The following is a 26,209-nucleotide window of genomic DNA, read 5'->3' as shown; positions in this document are numbered from 1 at the left end:
TGTGGTTTATAAATGGCAAGACTGGTTTTCTTGAAGAAATTCTGAGGCAGTTTTTAAAAAAATAATTTCTTAAACAACTGTCATCTTGTATGGATTGTCTACTAACATAGTCATACATTTACAAAAAAAACTACCCACAGCAAGTCAAGTCAGTGAGCGTGTGAAAACATGAACAGGAACTGCCATCACATGGCTAAAGATCATATGGCCCACACTGTCTGCAATGAACTTCAATCAGAGAAAAGGGAATAGTAATTTATTTCATTACATATACAGTAATATCACATCCAGCAGCTATGGGCAGGTCAGCAGCATGTCGTTCCGTCCTCACGAGCAGCGAAGCCTGTGTGTGAAACAAATATTACACATAGTTAAAGAATAATAATCAGTACAGAATAAAGTAACAGCAGGTAAAGAAACATGCAAACATTTCTGTGTAAACCTGTTTCTACAAGTGATTCAAAGAGAGCAACATGTTTATTTATAGTGCAACACAAGAACTGCTTATTCTCAACAGCACAGGATGATAAGCACATCTAAATTAAAACTGCAAAGAATCTGATGGAGAGATGTGGCATGTAAAAACACAAACAGCAACATGTTCTCCTTTATGGCCTAATTAAGAAAACATCTTCCTGTTTCAAAAAGAGACATTAGGTTTTCTCGCATTTCGCCATCACGTTTCTAAATCTGTCAGAGCTGAGATCATGTCTGCTTAGTGAGGCATAAAAGTCAGATGAAACAGGAAATGCTGAGTAAAATAGTCCATATTGTCCCCTTCTGTTTTTCAAACAGAAAAATGTGCTTTTTTATAAATCAGGTAAAACTGCATCAATACGTATTAATGACTGGCAATCTCAGTTTAAATATAATTAAGCATGTTTGATCTGAAAATATGCATTTAGGTTCATTGTCTTTCTTATTTTTGAAGAATGTCTCCATAAAGTTAGGCTGAAGGTAGAAGACGAATAAAGCTTGAGCATAATCTTCAAGGCCGCCGTGTTTATATTGAACCACCTGCGAGTCAGTTTCACTCTGTCTCCCACACTAAAGCTTTTCAAAGCATCTCCAAGTAGAAATTACATTTAGAAAGACTGTTAGCCTTGTACAGATGTTTATATTTTAATCAGCTTTAGAAGGAAAAATCTGGTAAATCAGGATACAGAGCTTGACACGATTAATCCTGGAAACCGTAACCACAACCAAAGTCACTTCTATAAACATTGTTTTAATAAAAAATGTGCTGAAAGTTCCTTGATGGAGGTGGTTGAGGAATTACAACATTATTCCCTATTTATGCATTAAAGCAAACATCTATTACTTTTATTTAACTTTGACTAAACTCAAAAGAAAGCACAATGAACATATTTATTGATCTATTTATAGATCAAAATTAGTAGGAGTTTTAGTTTTGCTGCATTAGAATGAAAAAAATGAACAAAAATCTGATTGTTTTGTATTTAACCTGTCGATCACTGATCTGAGCCTATCAATGGGAACTTGGATAAGTAAAAAATATCATAGGTTTCACTCTATATTTTTACCTCAGTTTATGAATCAAATATGAATAAAACATGTATGTTAATGGTTACATTATCCCTTCTCTTTAATGGATTAAACATTAACCATTAAAGAGCAGTGTAACTACTGTAATTTGTTTTTTTAACTGTTTGTCATAACTTGAGCATCTTATACCAGTTCAAATTTGAATTTAAGAATTCAGGGAACATGAAATAAACACAGAATAAAAATATTCCAGGAATAATTGAAAACAAAATGTTCCTAAAAAAATTGAATTATTCAAGGTAGAGTTGTTATTCAAGGTAGGCTACCTTTTGGTGGAGTTTGGTATTGATTCGATACCAAGTAAATACATGGCAGAAAGATACCTATATCCCACACCTCTATCTCATACTAGAGTTAAATCTTTCCACCTTTATTTAATAGTTAACATATACACAACTCAAATTAATCACTGTTTGTTGCTATGTGCAATTCATCACCTGGGTTACTGGAGAGATATAAAAAAAAGTGAATGACGTTATTGTGAGGGGCCACAGCCGCTGCTTTTGGGCTCCTGCTCTTCCTTCTTCAACACCGTGGGTCTCACCACGTCCACGTCACGGTGCAGGTGGTTCAACAAGCCGTCGAGGATGCTCGGAGCACAATAAAAGTCCACCAGAAAGTAAGTCCCTCTGCTGTGCCTCTCGTTGTGTTTTGTTATCTTGTAAGGCAGCAGCCTCTCTCCCATGTTCTCCAGGTTTCTCACCACCGCGCCGCGTTCCATCAGGGTCTCCACCGTGCGCCGGACGGCGGCCGCCGTCTCCGGTCGCTGCATCGCCTTCAGGATCAGAGCCAGCTCGTAGCGAGGCATGGCTGCAGTGAAGTGGTCCTCTTTTCAAGATTTCAATCTGGTTAACAACAAGTTGGGGTCATAGCAGTGAAGGCGACCATGTTATGACACGAGGGACACGGAAGGACTTCAGAATCACGCATGCGCATAACCTCCAAAAACCACAACTAATTATAAAAATAAAAATTGAGTTTGGAATATTATATCAAACTAATAAAAATATATATCTAAGTAAAATCCTACAGTAAGAATATGTACCTATTGGAATAAAAAAAAAAATATTCAGTGACATTCTTTGAAGTTCGGAAAATAAACTAGCAGTGGAGGTCTCACTCTGTCCGCAATAGAAAAAAAAGATACTTCAAATAGAAAAATAATTAAAGGCATTTTACATATTATATTGAATGTAAAACACTGTTTGATTTATTTTATTACCACATTGTCAGCAAGAACTGTTACCAGTTTTCTGAAAATGCTAAGCATTTTTTTCGAACGGAGGCAGCCATCGCCTCAGAGAGTAATCTGTTTACGTCATCATGAGGCGCCTGCGCGCTTCTGTCACTTCCTCTCTGTCCTAGGAGCGTGGTAAAAATGGCGGAGCCAAACTCTGTCCCGAGTGATCTTTATAAATGCGTTTATTCGTTCCTGCTGGAGAACAAGTTCACCAAGGCGGCTCAGCAGTTCCTCAAGCAGACTAAAGTTGTAAGTGTCTCACTTTGAGCCATCTGTTGTTTTGCAGGGAGAGGGTTTATAACGTAACTGAACGCACAGGTAACGTGGGGGGCCCGGTGAAATTAACACGTGCAGCTGTGTTGTAATCGCCACCTGTTTCAGAGAATAATGCATTAAATGTACTTATTTGTGAAAGTATAAAGAAGAAACGAGTCGATATGTGTAGTTGTGATTGAGACAGTTCTTTGAGATGAAAGACCAAGATATATTTTCTTGCTTCTTCCAGATTCCACAAGATCAAAATGAAGAAAGTCTGGTCAGCATCTACAACTTCTGGGTGAAGTCAGTTCCCTTTCATTTTTACACTCTTTTTCATAAGTATTTCCTCTCTACTGAAAAAAAAATGATCATAGATGATACTGGCAATATCATTAATACACTCTATTTTTTTAAATATGGTAGAAAATTGCTGGTGCGCCCTTCATTTTTAAATGTATTCCTTATCAAGAATGCTTGAATAAAATGCAATTGTTTTCCCGTTGCATGCTTCAATGTACGTTTGTGTCACAATAAATAAAAATTTAGTTAAAATATGTGGTACAAATAAAGCACGTTTGTTTAATTTTAATGACATTTGTAGTAAAAATCCAAACAAATATTTTCCCTATAAATTTAAGTCTAAGTAAATAAATTTTAATTCAGAAATTGTATATTATGGCCATATTATGACTTGACAGTCTTCCTGCAGGTTGTCATTGACACCATGTCTATCTCGCTTGTCAAATTAATGAAAAGCGTAGTGGAAGGAAAAAAGTATGGCATGAATAACCACAGTCTTTAGAGCAAGATGAAGCGAAGCCCATTTCAGAGTTAAAGGAAGACAAAGTCAAGAGTTAAAATTCTGACTGTTTTGCTTCTTCCAATGTTTGAACTTCGAGGAGCAGGAGATGGTGTAAATTCAAGATTTCCTGGTGAATAATCTAATTTGTTAGGAGTAATGTCATTCATTTTCCTTGATAAGGTCTCCTGAGGCCAGGAAACGGAAAGCAGCTTCAGCATCAGTTAATGGACCTTCAGCCAAGAAGGCCAGGCCCAGCGCAGAAAGCTCCAGCAGTGAGGACTCGAGTGACTCCGAGGAGGAGAAGAAAACTCCTGCAAAGGTGGGAATCAAAACCCTCATTCTGAAACTCAACATTTTTGCAGGATTTTCAACTGCACTCAGTTTCTAAAAATGAAATTTTACGTATGCAGACTGCTCTTAAGGCTGCGCCTGCTGCTGCAGCGGGTAGCAGCACGAGGAAGAAGGACAGCAGCTCTAGCAGCGAAGAGTCGGACTCTGAAGATGAGCAACCCGCCAAAGCTCCTGCAGCGAGTAAGTCAGAAGACGGCAAGAGTTAAACCTGTTAAACAGCATAAAGCTTATAATGAAAATGACTTTACATGCATTTTGTTTTTGATAACAGAAGCTGTCACAGCAGCCAAAGCAGCTGCTTCTGCTAAGAAGAAGCAGGAGAGCAGCAGTGAAGACAGCTCCTCTGACTCTGAGGATGAACCACCAGCAAAGGTAAACGGGGGGGGGGGAAAGTTTTCCAACCATGATTGCAGAAATGTATTGAAACATGTAATAATGGTTTAGTGTGTGTGTGTGTGTGTGTGTTCTGTAAGGCTCCTGCTAAAGCTGCAGCTCCAGTAAACAAAGCTGCAGCTCCAGTAAACAAAGCTGCAGCTCCAGTAAACAAAGCTGCAGCTCCAGGAAACAAAGCTGCAGCTCCTGCTGAGTCCAGCAGTGAAGACTCTTCATCTGAAGATGAAACTCCACCAAGCAAAAAACCCAAACCAGGTTTGATTTTGTTTTAAAGTTTTTAACTTTTATGTACTTGGAAATAACACCAGTCTGTCCATCCATCCATGTTTTTCATCTATTCCATCATCTACTTCTTTACAGTCGATCTTTTGCAACTTCCATATTAGAAGCCCGACCGCTAGAGACATATCTGTAATAAATCGATTGTTATAAACTCTATAAATGTTGATTTGAAAAATGTAAAGGATGTTTGTTCCTGCAGTCCCTTGTGACCTGATTGTAAATGTCCACCTCTGTCCTGTCAGGACCGTACAGCGCCGTACCTCCGCCTGCCTCCATCCAGAAGGCTCCTGCTGCAGCTGCTGCTAGCAAAGCCAAGGCCAGCGAGTCCTCAGAGAGCAGTGATGACAGCAGTGATGAAGAGGAGGAGAAGAAGAAGGTGGCTGGTAAGTTTTTCAGCTTTCTCAGTCTGACCTGTCAAAGGATTTAACTAGTGACTAAATGGTTAAATAATTACAGTAAAACCTGCTCCTGCGAAGAAAACCGCCGCAAAACCTGCAGCGACCAAACCTGCAGCAAAGAAGCAAGAGTCCAGTTCAGAGAGCTCCGGTAATGATCCCAGAACCCAAACGTTTTGTACTCTGGTTCATGTGAAGCTCAACAGATAAAATACATTTTTGCCTGTGTTTATGTACTCTTAGATTCAAGCTCAGATGAAGAAGAAGCCAAGAAGCCTGCGGCTAAAGCTACCCTGGCTAAAGCTACCCCGGCTAAAGCTACGCTGGCTAAAGCTACCCCGGCTAAAGCTACGCTGGCTAAAGCTACGCTGGCTAAAGCTACCCCGGCTAAAGCTACGCTGGCTAAAGCTACCCCGGCTAAAGCTACGCTGGCTAAAGCAGAGGACTCTGAGGAAGACTCAAGTTCAGATGAGGAGGAAGAGGGGGTGAAGAAACCTGCAGCAAAGACGCCTCCTGCCAAACCTGCTGCTGTTAAAGCTGCTCCTACTAAAGCTGCTGCGCCCATCACACCTGCTAAAAAGGATTCCTCCTCTTCCTCAGAGGATTCCAGCTCAGAGGAGGAACAGAAGGCGGTTAAAAAACCTGCAGTCAAAGCTCCACCTGCAAAAACCGCTGCAGCAAAGAAAGACGAGACCTCGAGCTCAGGTAAGGCAAGCCGGAAAGGAGCAGATTAGATCTGCAACTAATGATTATTTTAGTAATGAGTTATTATTAAAATTGGCACATTCTGCTGCTGATGTTTTTATTTAAGCTCTTAAACTATTTTATACAATGTCAGAAATGCAGTAAAAGAGGCAAATGAACAAACAATTTCCTTTTAAAATAAACATTTTATTTCCCTCAGTGAATCTGCTCTGGGTGAAGCTAAAACTATGAGGCAACTTGAAGAGTTTCTGGTAGAACATATTTACAGACAAAAGGCGTTTTTATCTTAAATTTATTATGTGTATATATATATTTTGTACAGATTTGGCTTAATTACTGCTCTGAGTGTGTTTTTCAGCAACTTGCATTTTTAAAAATCTGTATAGTCCAGTTAACAATGAATTGATTTCTTAATTATTTATCAAGCCTTAATCATTTCAGCCATAGAGCATTTCATGTCATCCTGGTTTTGAATGCAAATGTTTTGTCTCCTCAGAAAGCAGCTCTGAAGATGAGGCTCCAGCAAAGCCGCCCTCTAAGGCCGCGACCCCGAAGACCCAGACTGCTGCCTCTAAACCCCCCGCAAAGGCAGCAGAAACGAGCTCAGACTCGGAGGATTCCTCTGATGAAGAGGACGAACCCCCGAAATCTAAGCCAGCTGCTAAGCCAGCTGCTAAACCAGCTGCCGCTGCCCCAAAACCCGCTGCAAAGCCTGCTGCAGCAGCAGACAGCAGCTCGGACTCCGACTCCTCCTCTGAAGATGATGAGCCGGCGAAGACCAAACCAACAGCCCCTAAGGTGGCAACGCCAGTTTCAAAAGCCTCAACTCCTGCAGCCAAACCTGCTGCAGCAGCAGAGAGCAGCTCAGACTCTGACTCGTCAGACGAAGAAGAAGAGCCGGCCAAGGCGAAGCCAGCGTCAAAACCTGCAACACCTGCAGCCAAGGCAGCTACCCCAGCCTCAAAGCCTGCAGGAAAACCTGCAGCAGAAAGCAGTTCTGACTCTGACTCTTCTTCTGAAGATGAAGAACCAGCCAAGGCTAAACCAACAGCAACTAAAGCATCTACCCCAGCCTCAAAGCCTGCAGCTAAAACTGCAGCTGGAGCATCAAAGCCTGCAACACCTGCAGGAAATCCTGCAGCAACCTCTGAAAGCAGCTCTGACTCTTCCTCTGAAGATGAAGAACCAGCTAAACCCAAAGCTGCAGTGACCAAAGCAGCAACCCCAGCCTCAAAGCATGCAGCCTCAAAGCCTGCGACTCCTGCAGCAAAAACTGGTAAAACAAAGAGCAGCTCTGAGTCTGACAGCTCAGAGTCATCGGAGGATGAAGCAGCCACCAAACCTGCTGCAGCTGGGAAGGCCACCAAACCTGCTGCAGCTGGGAAGGCCACCAAACCTGCTGCAGCTGGGAAGGCCACCAAACCACCTGCAGCTGGGAAGGCCACCAAACCTGCTGCAGTGAAAAAGGCAGAAGAGAGCAGCTCTGACTCTTCAGATAGCTCCGACTCAGAAGAGGAGGCCCCTCCTGCTAAACCTGCAGCCACCAACGGCAAAGCAGCGACTCCTAAAGCTGCAGCTACAGTGGCGAAGGCAGCTGGTAAGCCTGCTGAGTCTTCATCCAGTGACAGCAGCTCTGAGGAGGAAGCAGTCAGTAAAACGAGTCAAGTTAAAGCTCCTGCTGCCGCAGCAAAGAACAAGACGGTGGCGGCAGCCAAAGCCGAGGAGAGCAGCAGCTCCTCAGACAGCTCCTCAGAGGACGAAGCTCCGCGGAAAGCAGCCACGGCTCCTCCCACTCCCACAGCCAACAGTGAGTTCCCCACATGTTGGTCTCCAGCATCAGATCATTTCTTTCCAACGGTCATCACTTGATCACTGTTATACAAAAACAGTCGAACCTCTAAACCTTTTCTCGTTCAGTCAGATTTCATAAAACACAAGTGGTTCATAATTGTGAAGTTTAAGGAAAATTATACATGGTTTCCAAAATGATAGACAAAGTGCGCCACCAGTGAAGTGTGGCGTTACAGTCACACAGAAAGCTTCTTGTCTTTTTATCACCTAAATTTACTTTAAATGTACTGAAAACTTCCTCCTTGACCGGTCTGCTGTGCTGCTTGGTCTTCATGAAGCTGATTTTTATTTTTTCTGTGGGCATTTGGAGCAAGGGATTTAATTTGGGGGCATCGGAGTTAAAGGGAACTGAACATAAATGCACACTACTGTTGGATTTTTCTTGTCTCCTTATGATCATGATTAATGTTTGCAGTTTGGATTGTTTTCTCCAAGTTTCTCCAACTGATTCATGCCTCTGATTCATCCAGATACAAATGGAAAGAGGAAACGTGATGAAGAGTCATCAGAAAGTGAAGAGGCAGCTGGAAAGACGCCAAAAAATAAGAAAGTAACGACCACACCGCAGACTTTCCCCAAAGCCAATAAGAAGGTAAATCCTGTGGAACTGATGCTGATGCGTTCAGATTTTATTGATGAGAAAACTGATGGAAATAACTTTGTTGCAGTCCTCCAACGTACCGTTCCGTAGAATAGTTGAAGAACATGTAGAAGTCGATCCCCGACTGGCAGATAACTCCTTTGAAGCTAAGGTGAGTTTAGATTTCTCTCAACATTTTACCCTTGAAGTCTCTCTCTCTCCCCCCCCCCTAGTTTTTACATTTTCATTTCTGCTTCTCCTCCCAGAATGGAGCCAACGGAGACTGGGGACAGAGAGCTAACGAGGCTCTCAAGTTTACCAAAGGAAAGTCATTCCGCCACGAAAAGACGAAAAAGAAGAGAGGGAGCTACCGCGGCGGAGCCATTTCCACCTCGGTCAACTCCATCAAGTTTGACAGCGATTGATCTCTCCTAATCCAGCTGTAGCCCAGCTGTGGGCTCAGGAATCTGTTGTTTGGTCCCCCAACCCCCCGGAGACGGTCTGACAGCATCACCTGAGCAACTGAGCCCAGCTGGCACTTAATGTACTCATCTACCTTTGGTCTTCTTTGATCTGATTCAAGGTGTGATATTACTTATGGCCACTAGGTGGCTGCAGGCCACCAGTTGATGGTACAAAGCTGAAGCTTATGTTAACCTGTCCCTCCGTCTCAAACGATTTGTGTCGTGTAACTTTCATTCTATAGGTTTAATTGTGAGTTGTCTCTTGGTGAATGACAGCCATGTGACCCATCAGGCTCATTTTTTTTTTTTTTTTTTTTTTTTTTTTTTGTAATGGAACTGAGGTATTGTTAAATTTAGACTTTGGAGCAGGGAGTGTTTGGGCTTTCCCCCTCCCTCTTACAATCACAGTAAACATTAAAATTTTATACTGTATTTATAGTAAAATTTTATTCCATGTGGGATTATTAGAGCCACCCATTTCTGCTCCATACCTTTTCTAATTGAACTTTTGTTTTGATCCTGTTTGTTTTGATCCTGTTTGTTTTGATCCTGTTTGTTTTGATGTGTGGATGCTCATGTTAACCCTCCACATTCGTTAGTGATGATGAGTTATTAGTAAAACTGAGAGCCATCTTTTCAGTGTAATGAGCTTCTATGTTGTTGTTTTTTTATTATTCTAACTTTAAATAAAAATCTAACATTAAAATATTTATGTTAAGGGATTCTGATGCTTAAAAAATATTTTTTAGAAACAAAAAACATGTTTTTGTTTGTTTAAAGCAAAAACATCACAGAACTAAATCAAATCTTTAAAATGAGATTTTATTTTTTATTTTTTTTTTCATGTATTAAAATCAAAATTTGATGTTTAGTTTTATTTTTTTTCTTCAGATTTAACAATTAAAAAATAATGACTTTTCTGGCTCCATACAGAGGTTGGTTGCACTGTCCTGAAGAGTAGCATTACTTCAAAGTAATGCATGAGTAAAATAAGTATCCTGCATTAAAACTACTCAACTTTATTTTTCAAAGTTACTCATGAAATGTACATGGTCACTACCAGCCTTTGCACTGAACCTGTCATCTACATGGTAAAGCATGGTGGTGGCAGAATTATGTTGTGTGAATTATTGTCTTTATCAGGAACAGAGAATATGAATTGGATTAAATAGTTACTTTGCAAAGACCTAATGGTTGCAAAAGACTTGAGATGCAGAGGAGGTTCACCTGCCAGCAGAACAATACCACTAAAACAGTGGTTTATGAAAGCATGTGTATGGGTAACCCAAAGACCTAGTCAAAGTCCAGACAGATATTTATTTGAAAATCTGTAGGAAAAATTTCAGCCTCCAGATGTCTAGTGAAGAGTTGCAGCTGTTACTGCAACAAAATATCTTTATGCAAAGTATGTTTCCTTCCATTTTGAAGTTATGTACCATTTTGTGATATGACATAAAATTTAATGAAAAAGTGTGGCTGTGATCTGACAAAATGTGAAACATGTCAAAAAGTATAAATAGTTCTGCAGGGAATATTACATATGTGTATTATATAGTCTTACACTAAAATAAATCCGAAAGGTTTTCATGGAGAAAGTACAAAATAATTTTAGGTCATCGAACACAAGCATTTGGGTTTGTTCCCATCGGAGCCTCCAGGTGGCAGCAAAGCACTTCTGTGTTTCTGTTTACATGTGGAACAGAGAGTTACTGGATGCCATGGAGGAGCTCTGAGTGGGTTTCTGGGTCCAGAAACCAAACAAAATGTCTGGATTATTTTTCACTAACAAGCCTGTCAACATGTGACGGTACTCCTTTAGCATTTCACTTTAGTAAAACGAATAATTTGACTGGGTCTCCATGACATTTACAGGTGCCATGAGTCAGAATATTAGCACCTTAGCTGCATTTCTTTCAACCTTAAATTAGAATTTAACACTAGATTGCACATTAAGCCAGATATGAAAAGGGTTTAATTCTCATCAGCTTCATCTTCTCATATGTCATTTCTGATGATGGGGCTCTCCTGTCATGAAAACATGGACATCTTGACGGCTCTCCCTCCAGGATGTTTAATTTTGGGTGCAGCTGAGTGTTTTACAGCACCACAGTGGAAAATCCACAATTATGTTGGCAGATCCTGTCACTCATCGCCCACACAAAGCATATAAGTGGGAAAATTTCAGTGTTAAAAGTGAGATCTAGGCAAGTTCAGACAGGAATAGTCGTGACATGTGACGCTTTATCACTTCTCAGTTGTTCTCGGTTATTTAAGAAAATAAGATTTTTATTCATGGAATCAAGCTAGATGACTGGTCAAGAACCTAACTCTGCTTTAATGTGAAAATAAAGCTCTCCTATAACTTTTAGAAACGATTAAGATCATTATCACCATTACATGAAACCAGCATACCATCGTGGGCCTACATGGGTTTGACTAATTCTCCCACATGAGCTTTGGCTGCCAGCAGTACCTCCAGAGTTACTTCGTATTCAATTTCTATGTTCAGGTGACAGTTTTTGAAATGCTCAAGGCTTGGAATGTTGTTTACCAAACCCTTTAATATCTGATCTTTCCTTTGTCTTCATGATGCCATTTGTTCTCTGAGCCCTTCACCAAACAACTAGATATGCCGACCTTAAATTAAATACAGCTGGACTCTATCGATTAGGTGGAATCTGAAGGTAGGCTCACTGGATGATATTTATGGGTATAATGTTGTTGTGTAGTTGTACTGGGAACAAGGAAATGCCAACTTCCCAGCCGGAAAAATCAATTGAAACGCCCTATGAAGTCAAAATTCCCAGTGGAAAAAGCCCCCGACCACTTCCCCCAGTTACGACCTTTAAAAGCCGACTTTGCGTTTCAATATGGCCGCTTCTGACGTCAACAGTAGCTGTGGCGGAAATATATTTAACAAGACACGTAAGAATGCATGTAAAATATTTGTTACATGCAGCGCCAGCAACTCTAAACAAATTAAAAGTGGTATTTGCTTATGGAAACTTAAAATGATGTAAGAGGTACTACAAACATGCGCGTCGCCATTTTGAAATTCCACTTCTTCACTGTCTGGTACCTGTTAATCTCTGACTTCCAAGGTAACTGGAGTGCAGCTCAGGAGTAAAGGGCCGGGGCCTGAATACAAATGGTCTAAAATCTCAATTTTCTTATAAGAATGTGGTTGTAACAGAACAGTTGTGGTATTTTAATTAATTCAAGAGAAGACCAGGCGGCCTGGTGAGTCACACATTTTCCTAATTGTAAATTAAAAAGCCCTTAGCATTTCAAAAACAGTATTATTAATGTGCACACAGAGAAAAGATAAGGGGGTAATTGATGTGAAGGAACATGATGTAATTACACAAAAGAGCTGGGCTGGCACCGACTCCGAATGCAGCTTCAGTGAGCAGGGAAACTTGACCGACCGTCCTTGCTCAGGGTTTACATGAATGGCTTCTTGAAATTCACTCTTCAGATGTGACTGTGTGCTGCCATTTCTGGGAGTTTTTGCACATCAAACAGTTTCTCTAAAGCGATTTTTGGGAATAAATGTCATGAAGTGAACACAATTTGAAACGAAACATTTTAATTTCAATGTGATTGGGATTCCAGACGTAAACTCCTGGAAGAAAACAGCTGAGGAATAATGATGAGAGGCCCTTGAACCTAATCTCCTGCCTAGCAATCACTCCTGAGCACCACTTCCGCCTGTCAGCGGTAAAACATGCGAGAGAGAGCAGAGCGGCTTGTTTCAGGCCAATGGTGCAGTGTGTGTGTGTGTGTGTGTGTGTGTGTGAGGAAGCTGCAGGACAATCTTTTAATGGGCAACAGAGGCCGAGGACTGCCCATCCTTTTCCATTTCAATTAGACAAAACTGCTGACTGTTTCCACACACACATCCATCGCTTTTATGTTTCTGAGTGTATGAGTTGGCAGATGTGATCAAAACACAAAATTTCACATAAACATGTTATAGTACACTCCATTATGCTTGACGAATGACTCCAGGTATCGGTGCCATTAATCCCTCACTGAGCTTTCCCTACAATTCAGACTGAAGAGAAGAACGGCACATTTACATTATGAAAAAATCTTTAATAGGATTTTCTTTGAAGATTTATCTTTAGAGAAAAAGAAGTATGTTCTTTATTGGACAAACTGGTGAGAAATATTAAGATAGAAGAAGCAGTGGGACTTGATTTGCTTTGTGCAAAACAAACTGAGCGGCCGGTGTCAGTACTGAACAAACATATCTGGGTAAAAACAAAACTGACTCCCCTTTTACTCTTAATTTCAATCAAAAAGTAAAGAAAAACAGTTGCTTTTAGTGTTTTTAAGTCAAATAATTAAAAAGCTTGAATATGGGGGGGAAAAAATAAGCAGAAACTTTGCAATATTCTGAAAAACACAAGTACAATGCAAGGCCTCAGAAAGGCACAAGAGCAGGAGCCGCTCAGGATGTTTCAGTCACGGTGGGTTAATAGCTTGAAGTACAGCAGCATGCAGTAATGACTGATGATCGCCCTCAGAGCTGCAGCTTTACTGAGTTCATGTCGATTCTCCTGAACAAAAGCGTCTTTGTCTCTTGCCACACAAAACGCCTCTGAAATGGTGTCCATTACGTCTTCGGAATGGCGAAGTCCCAGGCGGTGTCCTGGGCGCACTTCCACATGGCGCGCACCAGCCGGGTGAAGCCCATGTCTTTGGGTTTCTCCAACCCACGCATCAGCCGCTGCTTCATGATGGCGATGAACTCTTTGTTGCTAAGCTCCCCGTTCCCTGGAGGTGGGGGAGACAGACAGGGGGAGGGAGGTGATGAAATAATGAAGGAAGGGGAAGTAAGAAGAGGGGGAGAGGACTTCCAATTTTCTCAACTCTAGAGGCAATACAACACGGACAATATTCACACCCTTTGAAAAGCACAACATTTTGTCACATTCAAACTGCAACGTGTTCTATTCGGATTTGATCACAAAAGTCATGAATAATTGCAAAATGATGAATGGAAAAATAACATCCAGAAGCCTTATTGTGAAACATGGTGGTAGGAGCATCATACTGAGCGAATGCTGTTCTCCAGCAGAGACCAGATAGCGGGTAAAGGCATACCTAAAACACATGCGGCTGACATGGCAACCAAATCGCTCACTCAGGTTGGCCAAACGAGATTTTTAAAACCAATTTTCTTTTCATCAAAATGTTAACAATAAGGAGCTGCTTCACTCCTAAAATTTTGTTGTCACAATGATATTTATCATCAATCACCCTTGGCGACAGAAACTGCCATCAAGCATATGTGATACCCGACAATGAGTCTTTTCTCTCACAAGGGAGAAATTTTGTCCATCTTTAGAGAAAATTGTTTCAAATATACTGAAGGGTTTCAACTACGATCGGTCTGTTTGAGGTCGTGCTGCTTCATCTCAGTTGGATTTAAGTCCAGACTTAGACTAAGGCCACTTAAAAATCCTAATGTTGGTTTGTTTGTTTTTGTTGGATCATTGTCCAACTGCATCTCCCAAAGGAGTTTAAGCTGAAGGCTGGATGTTCTCTCTCTCTCTCTTTTTTTTAGAAACTTTATGCATTTGATCAGAATTCACGGTTCCATCAGTTATTTTAAGCGGTCAAAGACCCGAAGAAGCAGAGCAGCTGCAGACCATCACACCTCCACTGTATTTGACTCTTGTTATGATCACCCTTTCTGGGATATTTTTATCCCAGCTGCAGTAACAGGATGCAAATCCTAAACAAAGTTCCACTTTTCTCTGGAGGATATTTTCCAGAGAGTGTTGGGAATGAGAGATGGGCCATTGCGATCTTTTGGGTCAGATCTGGATTCTATCTTGGAAGTGTCGTGGAAGCCATTTTGCTTTCTTATGGTTAAACCATGAAAAGTGAACTTGACTGAGGGAAATGAGGCCCTGCAGAGCTGGAGATACGCTTGGAGAAATTTTGTTAGACTGCAACTCCTGGGAAGGTTCATTGCTTTTAAATCTTTTCTCTGTGGATAGAGGCTTCCACTGGAGTCCCATTTCCAGACTGTTGGATGTCAATTACTGTGTTTCTCATCTGTTAATTTCTTCAGACTGATGTATGATGTGTTGCTTTTTGAGATCTTTTGGCCTACTCCATGATATCAAAACGGATATAATTGTTGAATCTAAAGATCCGGTCATAATAAAGGGTGTGGCTAGTGAAATTGAACCAAAATTAATCAGAGATAATTCAGTTACTTTTCCACACAGGGTTGATTTGGATAGCTGCTACCTGTTAAAATACGCCAACACTGTAATGTGACTAAAATGTGACAAGTTCAAGGGGTGTGAATGCTCCAATGACTTCAGTTTCTTCATATCTACAGGGGCTATATGCTGTGTTTAATTATCTCCAGTGGAGGGATACGATAATGAGACAGTCATGTGCTTACCGTCGCAGTCGAAGAGAGCAAACACGACGTCGCACACGTGATCTGACAGCTCCACCTTGGCAACGGTGCGGGCCACCTGCTTCATGGTAACTGAGAGGGGGAGAGATTTCAGAGTAACAAAGGTCTGAGCGAGCTCACACGGAGAGCATTGTGTACACAAGTCAAACTGCAGTGGATCAATACTAGGCAGGTTCTTCCATTCAGCAGAGAGACAGGAGAGAGGACTCCTCCTCCTGAGAGAGGAGGAGGAGGACTACGAGGAAGAGTGGGGAGTATCGGGAGAAAAGAAAGATGGAGGCTGTGAGGAGACAAAGGTGTTTGGGATTAGAAGCTGATGAGAAACTGGCATGTGGTCCACTGTAAAGGTAGTTTCAATTATGTTGGGATATTATGTTATTGATCAAATAAAGTGGGAAAAAATATGCATAATTTTCAATATATCAATATATGTAGCTCAGAAAGAGAGTTTATACCAATTACACTGTGTGGCCTAGTCAAAGCCTAAAATCAAATGTAGAATGGAGGGATGAATTACAAATTGCAGGTCAAATCTAACTGTTTTGTAGCAAAACTGCGAAGATGAATGGACAAACCTTTTAGTCTATAAGTGTTCAAAGCTTGTAGAGGTAAACTGTAAACAACCCTAAAAGTACTGAGACAGCAGTATTTAGTTTTTAAAAAACAATAAAGACATAATTTTTGTAAATGACATTGTACCTAGAAAAGGAAAGAAATGGCACTAGCTTGTGTTAGTCTGTCACATGAAATTAATATTTCTGCAAGTCAATGTAATTAGTGAAAAAAAAATTATGAAAAAGGTCCATCATAATGGAAAAAAAAGTCAAAGCAAATGGTGAAAAAAAAAAAAAAAACCTGAGACAAATCCCACCAAGAAGCCCATTAGCGGCCTTCTTTTGTACCTTTCAGAGAGCCATTGTGCAGTTCCTCACTTAACGCCCACATATGAGAGAGAGAGAGCAGGGAAAGGGTGTGAAATCGTTGGATTTGAGAGTGAGATTAGAAAGATGAAAGCAAAAAGGAGGAACAGAAAAAAAAAAAAAAAAAAAAAAAACAGATATAGAAAAGCAGCAAACGATCCGAGAGCTCCTGTAGGCGGGAAGAGCATGGAGTCGGTTTTGGAGTGGACAGCAGAGGAGAGAAGATAAGTTGCAGACTCATGCCTGGCAGCAGGCTGATGGTTTCAGACAGACGTTGGTGAGTTAATGTGAGTCCGAACTGTGGCACCTCAGGGCCGACTCCTCACCGCGTTAACGCAGCTGCTGCTGCTTCATCAGTGAATAGATGTGCAGACAGGAAACATAAGGAGGTTTATTCATTGTCTCCTGACAATAAACATAGGAGACAATGAATCATCAAACGGTTTCCATATTAGAAAGCGGCAGATTCTCAGGCGCTGATGTCAAACTGTTCTTATTAGCATGTAATAATAAAAAAAAGTTAAGAAATTCAAATAACCTAATCAGTGATGAGTAATTCAGCCTCCACACTGATTAGAAACTCTGCTAAAGATGAAGAAAAAGCTTTCAGCATCCAACGTTTGGGAAATAGCGGTTTAATAAAATCGCTGGTGCTATAAATATTTGCACCCTAACGTCAGCAGGACAGCACTTCTCCTTGAAGATTTCCCAAGGTGGAGCAAACAGAGAGAGGGATGATTCCTCTCCGATCCTTTCTGCTGCTCTCCTCTCTTCAGCTCGCCACAGGTTTTACAGGATTTATGTCTGAGGACTGAGAAAGGTTAGCTTTGTGTCCGGTGAACCAACTATGTAAATATGGACATATGTTTTGGATCATTATCCAGCGGAAAGAGCAACTGATGACCCATTCCTGGTTTTCTGGCAGATGTCACAGGTTTTAATGTTTTCTCATCGGGGTTCATGATGCGGTGCATTTTAAAAAGGTTTCCAGGTAAAGGAAACTGAGTAGTGAACCCAAGAGGAACGTGTATGATTAATAGTGATGTATCTGAAAACCTGACGTGGGTGTAACCACTGCATTTTGGGGTGGTCTCCTCCTCTCTGTCTTTCCTGTACTGCTACTCATTTCAAAGCTGCTTTGTCATGGCTTCTTCTCTTAATTCTGTTACTGCAAAATAAAGGCTTCAATTAAAATATACTTTATGTATCCCAAAGAGAAATTAAATGTTGTTGTAACTCGTATCATCCAAGTATCTTCAGAGTCGGCGTGGAAGGTGACGCTGTGGGCAGGAAGGACCTCCCCTAGCAGTCACAGCTACCGTCTTAAAGAGAGGAGTGGTAGATAAACAGATGGATGGAGAAACGAATGACAGAGAGCTGAGTGAAGGGTGGGAACGAAGCCAAGCTGAAAGTAGATTTGGTTTGCAGGGTTCTAACATCTCAGAGGGTAAAAGTGATAACAGTTAGACCAGTTAAAGCGAGAGAGGGCGTACCTTTATCTATTGAAGCTCCAGCCATGTGGTAGAAACTAAGTGCTGTGTCCACATCGTTCACGTTCTTTAGAAAGGTAAAGAAATTCTCCACTTCCTCAAAAGTGATTCCCTGTGTAGAAAAAAAAAAGAAGAAGAAAAAAATAGGAAAGGAAAAAGTTTAGTCTAGCTAAAAAGGAAGAAAACCTGCCGCAAACTGTCACAATGAGATCTGCAACCGTAACCGAGAGCAGGTCTGCAGTGTGACACAAATGACAAGAGGAAGCGGGCAGAAGCTTTCGACACACATGGATGATCAGCGCGCGGCGAACGGACAGGAGAACAGACGGTGTTAAACACACGCATACAAACACAAACCCCTCAGAATCACCACCAGACAGCTGCTGCTCCCGAGTTCATTTGCAAAGAAAAGCGAGCAGCTGCTTTTCGGCAACACATTTCTGGTTTCTTTATTTTATATTTACTCTATGGGTTAGTGGAAATCTGAACGCCAAACAGCAGGATGAGAGAAGCTAAGTGATGGAAGTGCAGAAACGGGGAGTGATGCTGTGTGATGTTTAACTCCTTAGAGGAAGACAAAGCAAGGATGCATCTTTAGCATGAGTTGCAGGACCGCTCTGTTTATGCTGCTTTTTCTCTGATAATTGCTGCACTTCTCCATCAAATATGCCTCATCATGCCTCCCATATCTTCACTAAACTGACTGATGGGCTCATTACACTAAAGAGGAGCTATTATGAAACCACAGCCTGAAGATAAACTGGATATACTTTGGCTGCCTTTGTAACTCTAGTCTGGTATCTCTACGGGGATGCTCACAGTGGAATCTATTTTTCAGCTTTATAGAATAAGCCCACATCACAATGCTGCCACCATCATGTCTCACTGTGCTTATTTTGGTGATACACAGTGTTTGTTTCATGGTTCACAGTTCAACTTGGACTTATAAGTAATTCTCCAGTAAGGAGGCCGATCTCTTATGCCCAGTAATATTGATAATACAGGTGATTGCTCTGTTTAAGATCCTTTTTCTAAGATAATGGCTGAATTTCTCCATCAGGTTATGCCTCATCATGCCCTGTATAACTTCACTGAACTGACTGAGGGGCTCATTGCACTCAGTATGAACTAGTATGAAACCAGAAATAGACATGAAAGAGAAGAAAGAGGGCATCCATTGTGGTTGGCTTTACGTCCTAAAAGGGCTGCAAGTAATTATTTTAGTAACTGACGATCAATCGGATTAAACAATTTACACATTCTACAAATTTTTCTTTTAACCACTTAAGATTTTTTTAATACTGTATCAGAAATACATTAAAATATACACATAAACAATTCAATTAATTTTTAAAACAAGGAAATAAATATTTTGTTGCCTAAAACGCTCAAACTGCCTTTTTAAATCTGTATACTCCAGTTAACAATTAAATGACTACAAAATTAGTTGACGATCATTTCATCAGGATTAATCTAATTACTTGTTTCAGCCCTACATCCCAGCTGTATTTTCGTTGTCATGTTGTGGTTTCAGATGTTTGTTTGGATTCAATAACGAAATATTCCAGCAGAAACTCCAAGGTTTTGGCTCAGAACCTTAAAAAAAACATTTGAAACGGTGACCCAAAGTTCAACAGCCACTCCCTAAAGGGTTTCAGCAGATTTTTCTCTGTTTTGGATGTTTTCTTTGAAATAAAAGGCTTTTATCTTGCAGTTTTTGTTCAGACAAACTAAAAATACAGAACACTGCTTTGTTTTTGTTCCTTTTTCTGAGATAATTTCTGTACTTCTCCATCAGACATGCCTCATCCTGCCTCTCTCTGGCATGTGGTTTTCAATATTTCACTGTGATGTTTGCCAGCTTTAGTTTCTAGTAGCTCCTGTATCACTTTCAGGATGTAAAACGCACGGACACAATTTCACCGAGATGACTGATGAGCTCATTAGACTACAGAGGAGCTATTATGAAAGCAAATACAAAACAGAAAACACATATTTGTTTAAATTTTCATCTGTTCTTTCCTGCTTTTAGTGCTTGAAGCAATATATCTGGGAGCAGTGGAAGAAAGTTGGCGCCGGTGAAGAAAAGTTACAGCCTCCTTTCTGGAGCATCAACTTAAATTAAAGTAAAAGAAAGCAACTGAAAGAGAAATATTAAAGAAGCCGAACAAAGTCTGAAATGGTTGGAGTCTGTGGAGACTGAGATCCCGGAGAAGCTCAAAGATGGATGAAATGTTAGCTTTTTCTACGCAACGACAGCTCTTTCTTTGATCAAAGCTAAACAGTGTTGACCAGGTGGATGATGACTGGAATAGAAAGTGTTATCATTTCTTATCGATGCCTTACTTTTTACCTTGCCGTTCACAAACACAGCTGACCAGAAGATTCTAAACGTTTCTATCAGGTTTGTCAAATATTGTTAAATCCAGGAGAGTTCAGGTGAGACATTTGCAGACATGCATCGTCAATTTTGGTTGACGACGCTTCTGAACTGGGTGAAAAAGCCAAGAAGAAACTTGAGTTTGAATTTATAGATGGTTTTCTCTAATGCCTGGCCCACAATAATACACACAGCCTCAGATTTAGTTTTTTGTCTCGACTGTTGTTTTTTCTGTGAACTAATTTGTCTTGAAGGTATTCATTCTGAAGCAGGGACTTGTTTTTTATAACTATGGCGATGTGAAGCTAGCCTTAATGTGGATGGTGACGTTGATGTTGTGTGGCAGTTTTCAGTTCGTGGATTTGGATTTGGTGAAATTATGAGATTCGTGCACAATAAAGTACAATAAACCTGATTGTCTCTGACTGCAAATAAACAAAAACACGGCTCCACCTGTGCATCCTTAAACATCTTCTTCAAGCCCTTCTGCATCTGCTTGAGTTTCCGTGACTGGACGCCGCTGTACGCCAGCAGCATCCCTCCAAACTGCCTCTCCGTGATCCTGCCGTCCACCGGGTCATTCCTCTCAAACTGTGAAGACAAACAGATAGGAAGTGAGCGTTCCCCAGAGGGACTGACAGATTACTATGAGCAGGATGGCATGGGGGGAGAACGGGGAACAGTAAATACTGGAGTCAGGCTTCAAGTTGAATCTTGTTTAGAGACATTAAAGTTGAATGTGCTTTATGCTATCCATGTTTCACTGGATTACTTAACAGTGTTTATTTGGGGGAGCCGGGCGAGATTTGATGCTGTTTGACAGCTTAAATGCTCTTTTTCATGTTTCCCTCTGGATGTGATGACCTCTGGAAATTTGCTGCACTTCTGGTATTATTAAGCTGCTGTTGTTCATGTAGCCAGAAAAGGTTCCTTATAGTAAAAGAGACCAGGAACCTGGTCACTATTAAAAGCATCCTGGTAGCCTAGCTATAGATACAATGTTGTCCTCCTGTAATTTTAGTTTATTTAGTGAAACAGCTCAGAAATTGTCAGTACTTTAGGAATGCAAATAATGATTGTTTTATCAATTATTAATCAAACAAGCTGGCACATTCTACTGATTTTTCATTTATCCTCTTAAGCTTTTCTTATACAATATTAGAAATACATTAAAAATGCAAAAAAATAATAATAATTCAGTTGCCTGAAAAGAAATAGCACCAGGTGAAGCTAAAACTATCATTATTTCAATAATTGACTCTTCTCGATTAATCCCACTGATCGTTTCAGCACTATTTGTGATATAGCACTAGTGTATAGTGTACAAAAAATGTCACATCGTTGGTTTTCCTCTTCCGCGTCTCTTATTATTACTTTGACGTTTTGGGAAACCACCAACCAACAGAAAACCTGACATGGACTGAAAGCTTTTGAACACTGAAGCCAGCCAATTAATTTAATCCCCAAACAAAACCAGTCTACCAGGGTTGAGAAAACTATGTCTGAATCTATTGGAAACACGTCAGTCTCGGGTTTGTAATTTCACTCGCTGTTTGTTCATCAGTCTGGGCGCTCGAAATGTTGACAGCATGCATGCATGGCCAGCACTGATTGCCTGTTATTGCTACAACTATAGTGCTGCCAGGGAAATGCACTGTTTTTTTGGTGCTGCTTAAACATTAAAACTTTGTTGAACCCAAAGGTTCTGATGCAGTGCAGGTTCAAAATTTGAATATTAAAACATTTTACATCATTTCTAGACATTTTTTTGATTGGAAAAAACACATTACAGATTTTAAAGTGACAGAACGATCACACATTTTTTTGAAAACGAAACCATTTTAAAAAAGCACCAGTTTCAGCCTCATCACCCAGATATGTAAAAACTGAACCAGACGATAAAATTCCTTGGGGGATTATTGGAATTTTCCTCTGGAAATTATGCACATTTTTTTACACATTTTTTTCAAAAAAATATGAACATGTCATAAAAGAAAATGTAACTTTCCTCTTTTCACCTACAGTTTTATATTTTTCTTAAAAAACATAAAAATAAGAATAAAAGGTTGGCTCTTTATATGATCTAAATTTTCAATAGTAGTTATCTTTATTCAAAATATCAGGTAACATTTGTGGCTCTAAGCAGGTTTTACTTAGCTGGACTGAAGGCAAAAATGTGTATATATATATTTTTTGCAGACCCTTGATCGAGTTTCCAGCTTGGGATTAATAAGGTGCTGAAAACTGAAATCCATCTTCATATCTACAGCTGACAATTAAAGGTTTTAGTCAAAACTTATTGGTGTTTGAAACTTTAATTTCTAGTTCTTGTTGGGACGCAGATGAGCAAATGTTTAAAAAATGGCACTAGATCAGCTGAATGTGTAAACTTTTCAGAGAAACTGTAAGATACCCAACAGGCACAAAAACATTTGGTGAGTAAATCTTACTCTGTGCTCAATAGAAATATCACAGTTATACATCACTGTCAGCGTCTACAAGGAGCCGGTGTGCAGTTACTGATAAAAAAAGATAAACCTGGAGCAAATTTTATTGATACATCAAAGCTATGGCTTTAATTTCCTTTTTTGTTACCTCTAGTTTGAGCACATCGTGTTGCAGTTTCCTCTGAAACTCCAGGAAGCTGCCAATAGTGAGCTTCCCCTTCAGGTCCTCTCCAAAGAAATAAGTGGTGAGAGCAGAACTGCAGCCGGCCGTCTTCAGAGTGTTTCCTGTGGTGGAGCGGTCGCGGTGCCGCATGCCCATGCTGGTCTGGGATCGAATGATGCTCTGGACCTGAACACGAAAGTTGTCACATGATACAAGGCTGCAGACGTTCTGAGGAATCAGTTGGGGGGGTAGGAGTTGGTGGATTTTTGTTTTAAATCCTTTAGTGATAAGAATCTATACTGTTTAAAAAAACAGAAGCAGACAACACTGTAAAAATATCTTGCAGAAATCTGGATACAGACGCTGACTTATAGCACATAATTCCTCTAATTTATTCATTTATGTTTCTCAAACTTAATTTTACTGGAGATCGGTCCCAACTCTATTCCATGTCAGTGTTTTACATTTCAAATTTGACCATTTTTGCTGAGTATTCAAACGTTTCCCATTTCTCCTGCTGTTAGCAGTCTGACCTGTTCAAACTCCTCCAGGTCCACTTCTCCATCGCCGTTCAGGTCAAACATCTTGAAAGCAATCTCAAAGTTCCTCTGGGGAGCTGGACACAGCAGAACACGAAGACACAAAAAGAGATACGCTCTTAAATCAGCGCGGCACAATATGAAGAGAGGAGCCGCAAAAAGTAATGACATATTAACTATGGAGCAGGTTGTGTGATCACACCACTGGGGATGGGCTTCGGGTCAAACATACAGACAATAAACATTCCTCTGAGCACCAAACAAAAACGGCACAATTAACCTCTCCGTCTGCCGGCAGTGGTGCTGCTGCAACATACAGCGCTGAGAAAAATGTTTGCTCCTTAAAGATATATTGTGCTATACGACATATTGAAGAAAACGTACTGGCTTAATGCTTAAACCAGTAGGTGACTGCTTTCAAATCCTCTAAGCATTTAATGTTTTCATTTCCTAACATTACTTATGTTGCTGCAGCATCACAGCCTCTCAGGTCACCAATTCCCAAATGTAAAATAAACTGGCAGCTACCAGGAAGCTGATTGGTTTGAACTATGGTGCAAAAGCCCCAGATGAACACCCAGGTAAACGATTTCAGCATCTTAACAGGGATCCTGTGGGACTCTAGATGCATTTAAGCCCTAAGCAGACCACCCCACCCCAAAAAGGTGGTTTATAATCTGACCTTTAGCAGACAACTGCTGCTTTGCACAGAAATCCTACAGATATGAAACGGCTGAATGTAATTTAAGTCTGTAGATTTAAAGGATAGATTTGATTTATTTAATATGAATGACTAAGATGGAACAAATTTTTGCAAAAAGCATCCATCACAGGTCTACATTTGTATATAAAATGGATTGCAACCTGTCCGGTTCCTCGCATTTCTCCTTAAAAATGACTCAGCCTGAGACATTCTTTATACAAACAGATTATAATAAATGAACTAGCTAAACTACAAATGTAAATAAATTTAACAACCTTAAAGAGGAGGGATGGAAGTAAAATTTGTATTACTATTAGTTGAAATACTCTGAGCAGAAACATTACAGTGCAACTTCAGTTTCTGTTTGATTCAGCTGCTAATTTTAAAGAAACTGTCCAGCCGAGCGCACAGGAAACCTGACAGAGGAAGAACTTATGCAACGCAAACAGAACTGACCAAACTAACATCATCTTACTGGAAAAGGTCAGCTTTCATAATGAGTCTCTTCTGCCGCATTATAGAAGCAGAAAAGATGCAGCGCCTTGCAAAAGTATTGACACATTTTGACCTTTTCACATTTTGCTCCATTGCAACAAGAAACACCAATGTATGTATATGGGATTTTATGACTGAGCAACATTTTATTAGGGTATGATTGTGAAGTAGGAGGTGATTTACACTCTTTTTCCTGTAAATAGGAATCTTGAAGTGTGGCATGCTTTTTGTTTTCAGACCCCTAAATAATCTACAGTGCAATCAATTCCCCTGCATGCAATAACTTAAAATTTGAAAAGTTTAGAATGAAAACAAGCTAATTTCAGCTTGCTTGGAGAGAATGCATTTATCAAGAATCACCAAAGATTCTCAACTGGATTTAGGCTGGACTTTGACTAGGCCATTTTTTTATTTTTAACATTCTAGATGAGGTGAATCTGAAGTGCCAGGTTTTCTTCCAGCATCGTCCTGTATCTGGCTCCATCCAGCTTCTCATCATGTCTGAACAGCTTCCTTGTTTCTCCTGAAGGAAAGTATTCCCACAGCACAATGCTGCCACCACTAATCATCCACATAGGGAAAGTGGCTTCAATGTGAAGTGTTCGGTTATTTTTTTTTCTCCCACATACAAACAACGAACAAACTGAAAAACTCAATTTTCATCTCATCTGACCACAAAATGTTCTTTGTCACATTTGCTGTGTCACATCGCTTGAGGCAGGTAGATGCAATGTTTGTAGGGATATCATAGTAAAAAGGACTGAAAAAGTGTGTCACACTTTTCAGATACTTAAATTTGAACCTTGTTTTCCTCTTACAGAATTATTTATTACCTAATTTATGCACAAATTCTAATAAAGTACATGAAAATATGTGGTTGGAACTTAGCAAAATGTATAAAAGACCGCGAGGAATCAATACTTTTCTTCTGCGAACTTGTCACCCACAGGCAATGTGAACAGATTATACTTACTGGACAGCACTGTAGTGAGGAAAATGTAGTCAGAGAAGGAGATAAGGCCACATTCTCCTAATGCATAAAATATGCTGTCCTCATCTGCAAACTTCTCTCTCTCCTGGGCAATTTTCTGCTCATCCAGGTCAGGACAGAAAAAAAAGGGGGAAAAAAGTTACAAACAGCACAAACTTTACAGATTCTGCAGCGACGGTGTGTTTCAGAGTTGAAACAGAGAGCATGTACAGTACGCAATGGACACATAAGCATTGTTATTTTTTCCCCACGTACATATCGAGAAAAAAAAAAGTCACAATGCACATACGGGTTAATTATATCCAGACGGGTTATGACAGGAGTCATGCAACTGCTGCATACACGTGAAGCCATTCAGATGGGTGAGGGTGACATCGAAAAACAATTAGTGACTGGTCAGGTCAGGTTGGAGACACATTATCCACCAGAGGCTTTACTCACAGTGTGAAGGTGACATTAAAAACAGGGGGAAACATCATGAAAGACTGTAGCACAAACACAGTTTTAATTAACCATCTCTGAAACCCAACTCAAACAGAAAACATGTTAATTTAACTCCCTACACACAGAGATGCTCAGCTGACCTGATGTTTTCCAGTCAGCATGTGTGTGTGTGTATTAACAGCGTTACATGAAAGTCCTTTATTTACATGCACACACTCAGAGAAAGACTTGAAAGACAGAAGTGGGACGCTCCACCACACAGAAGGACAGAGCATGCCTAGTGGAGGAGTGACGGCAGAGTG

At 40.4% G+C, this 26,209-nt stretch overlaps 3 protein-coding genes across 6 annotated transcripts in view; 1 reads left to right on the top strand and 2 right to left on the bottom strand.

The window, feature by feature from the left end:
* Positions 1-239: 239 nt before the first annotated feature.
* mrps6 (mitochondrial ribosomal protein S6) lies at positions 240-2,504 on the bottom strand. Its single transcript, XM_015040747.1, has 2 exons — positions 2,004-2,504; positions 240-343 (listed from the first exon to the last, which is right to left on the bottom strand). Exon 1 carries the CDS (start codon positions 2,372-2,374, stop codon positions 2,042-2,044), a length of 333 nt encoding a protein of 110 aa, XP_014896233.1. The 5' UTR covers positions 2,375-2,504; the 3' UTR covers positions 240-343; positions 2,004-2,041.
* A 336-nt stretch (positions 2,505-2,840) lies between these two features.
* Positions 2,841-9,609, top strand: nolc1 (nucleolar and coiled-body phosphoprotein 1). The gene is made up of 14 exons (XM_015040746.1): positions 2,841-3,055; positions 3,312-3,367; positions 4,047-4,185; positions 4,277-4,397; positions 4,489-4,589; positions 4,691-4,716; positions 4,780-4,865; positions 5,135-5,275; positions 5,349-5,438; positions 5,531-5,992; positions 6,489-7,799; positions 8,314-8,435; positions 8,512-8,595; positions 8,690-9,609. The coding sequence occupies exons 1-14, from the start codon at positions 2,945-2,947 to the stop codon at positions 8,846-8,848; spliced, it is 3,009 nt and encodes a 1,002-aa protein (XP_014896232.1). The 5' UTR covers positions 2,841-2,944; the 3' UTR covers positions 8,849-9,609.
* Positions 9,610-12,964: 3,355 nt separating this feature from the next.
* Positions 12,965-26,209, bottom strand: part of micu1 (mitochondrial calcium uptake 1) — a 36,352-nt gene continuing 23,107 nt past the window's right edge. For all 4 annotated transcript variants that reach the window (XM_015040742.1, XM_015040743.1, XM_015040744.1 and 1 more), the window contains 7 exons: positions 25,446-25,560; positions 23,269-23,351; positions 22,721-22,921; positions 20,579-20,716; positions 17,749-17,857; positions 15,318-15,407; positions 12,965-13,669 (listed from right to left, as the gene is read on the bottom strand). In XM_015040742.1, the coding sequence (XP_014896228.1) occupies positions 13,509-13,669; positions 15,318-15,407; positions 17,749-17,857; positions 20,579-20,716; positions 22,721-22,921; positions 23,269-23,351; positions 25,446-25,560 (897 nt within the window). In that variant the 3' untranslated portion in view covers positions 12,965-13,508. The remainder of the gene's footprint in view (positions 13,670-15,317; positions 15,408-17,748; positions 17,858-20,578; positions 20,717-22,720; positions 22,922-23,268; positions 23,352-25,445; positions 25,561-26,209) is intronic.

Source organism: Poecilia latipinna, unplaced genomic scaffold (assembly GCF_001443285.1).
Source record: "Poecilia latipinna isolate Pla-1442-1.1 unplaced genomic scaffold, P_latipinna-1.0 Scaffold525, whole genome shotgun sequence".
Lineage (NCBI taxonomy): Eukaryota > Metazoa > Chordata > Actinopteri > Cyprinodontiformes > Poeciliidae > Poecilia > Poecilia latipinna.
Note: the sequence above shows the minus strand (reverse complement) of the source record. Positions and strands in the feature narration are given on the sequence as shown.

Coding starts and splice junctions, on each gene's coding strand:
- nolc1 (XM_015040746.1), top strand. CDS start 2,945: ATGGCGGAGCCAAACTCTGTCCCGAGTGATCTTTATAAATGCGTTTAT. Junction 4,186..4,276: donor AGAAGAAAACTCCTGCAAAG/GTGGGAATCAAA, acceptor TTACGTATGCAG/ACTGCTCTTAAGGCTGCGCC. Junction 4,866..5,134: donor AAGCAAAAAACCCAAACCAG/GTTTGATTTTGT, acceptor CTGTCCTGTCAG/GACCGTACAGCGCCGTACCT.
- mrps6 (XM_015040747.1), bottom strand. CDS start 2,374: ATGCCTCGCTACGAGCTGGCTCTGATCCTGAAGGCGATGCAGCGACCG.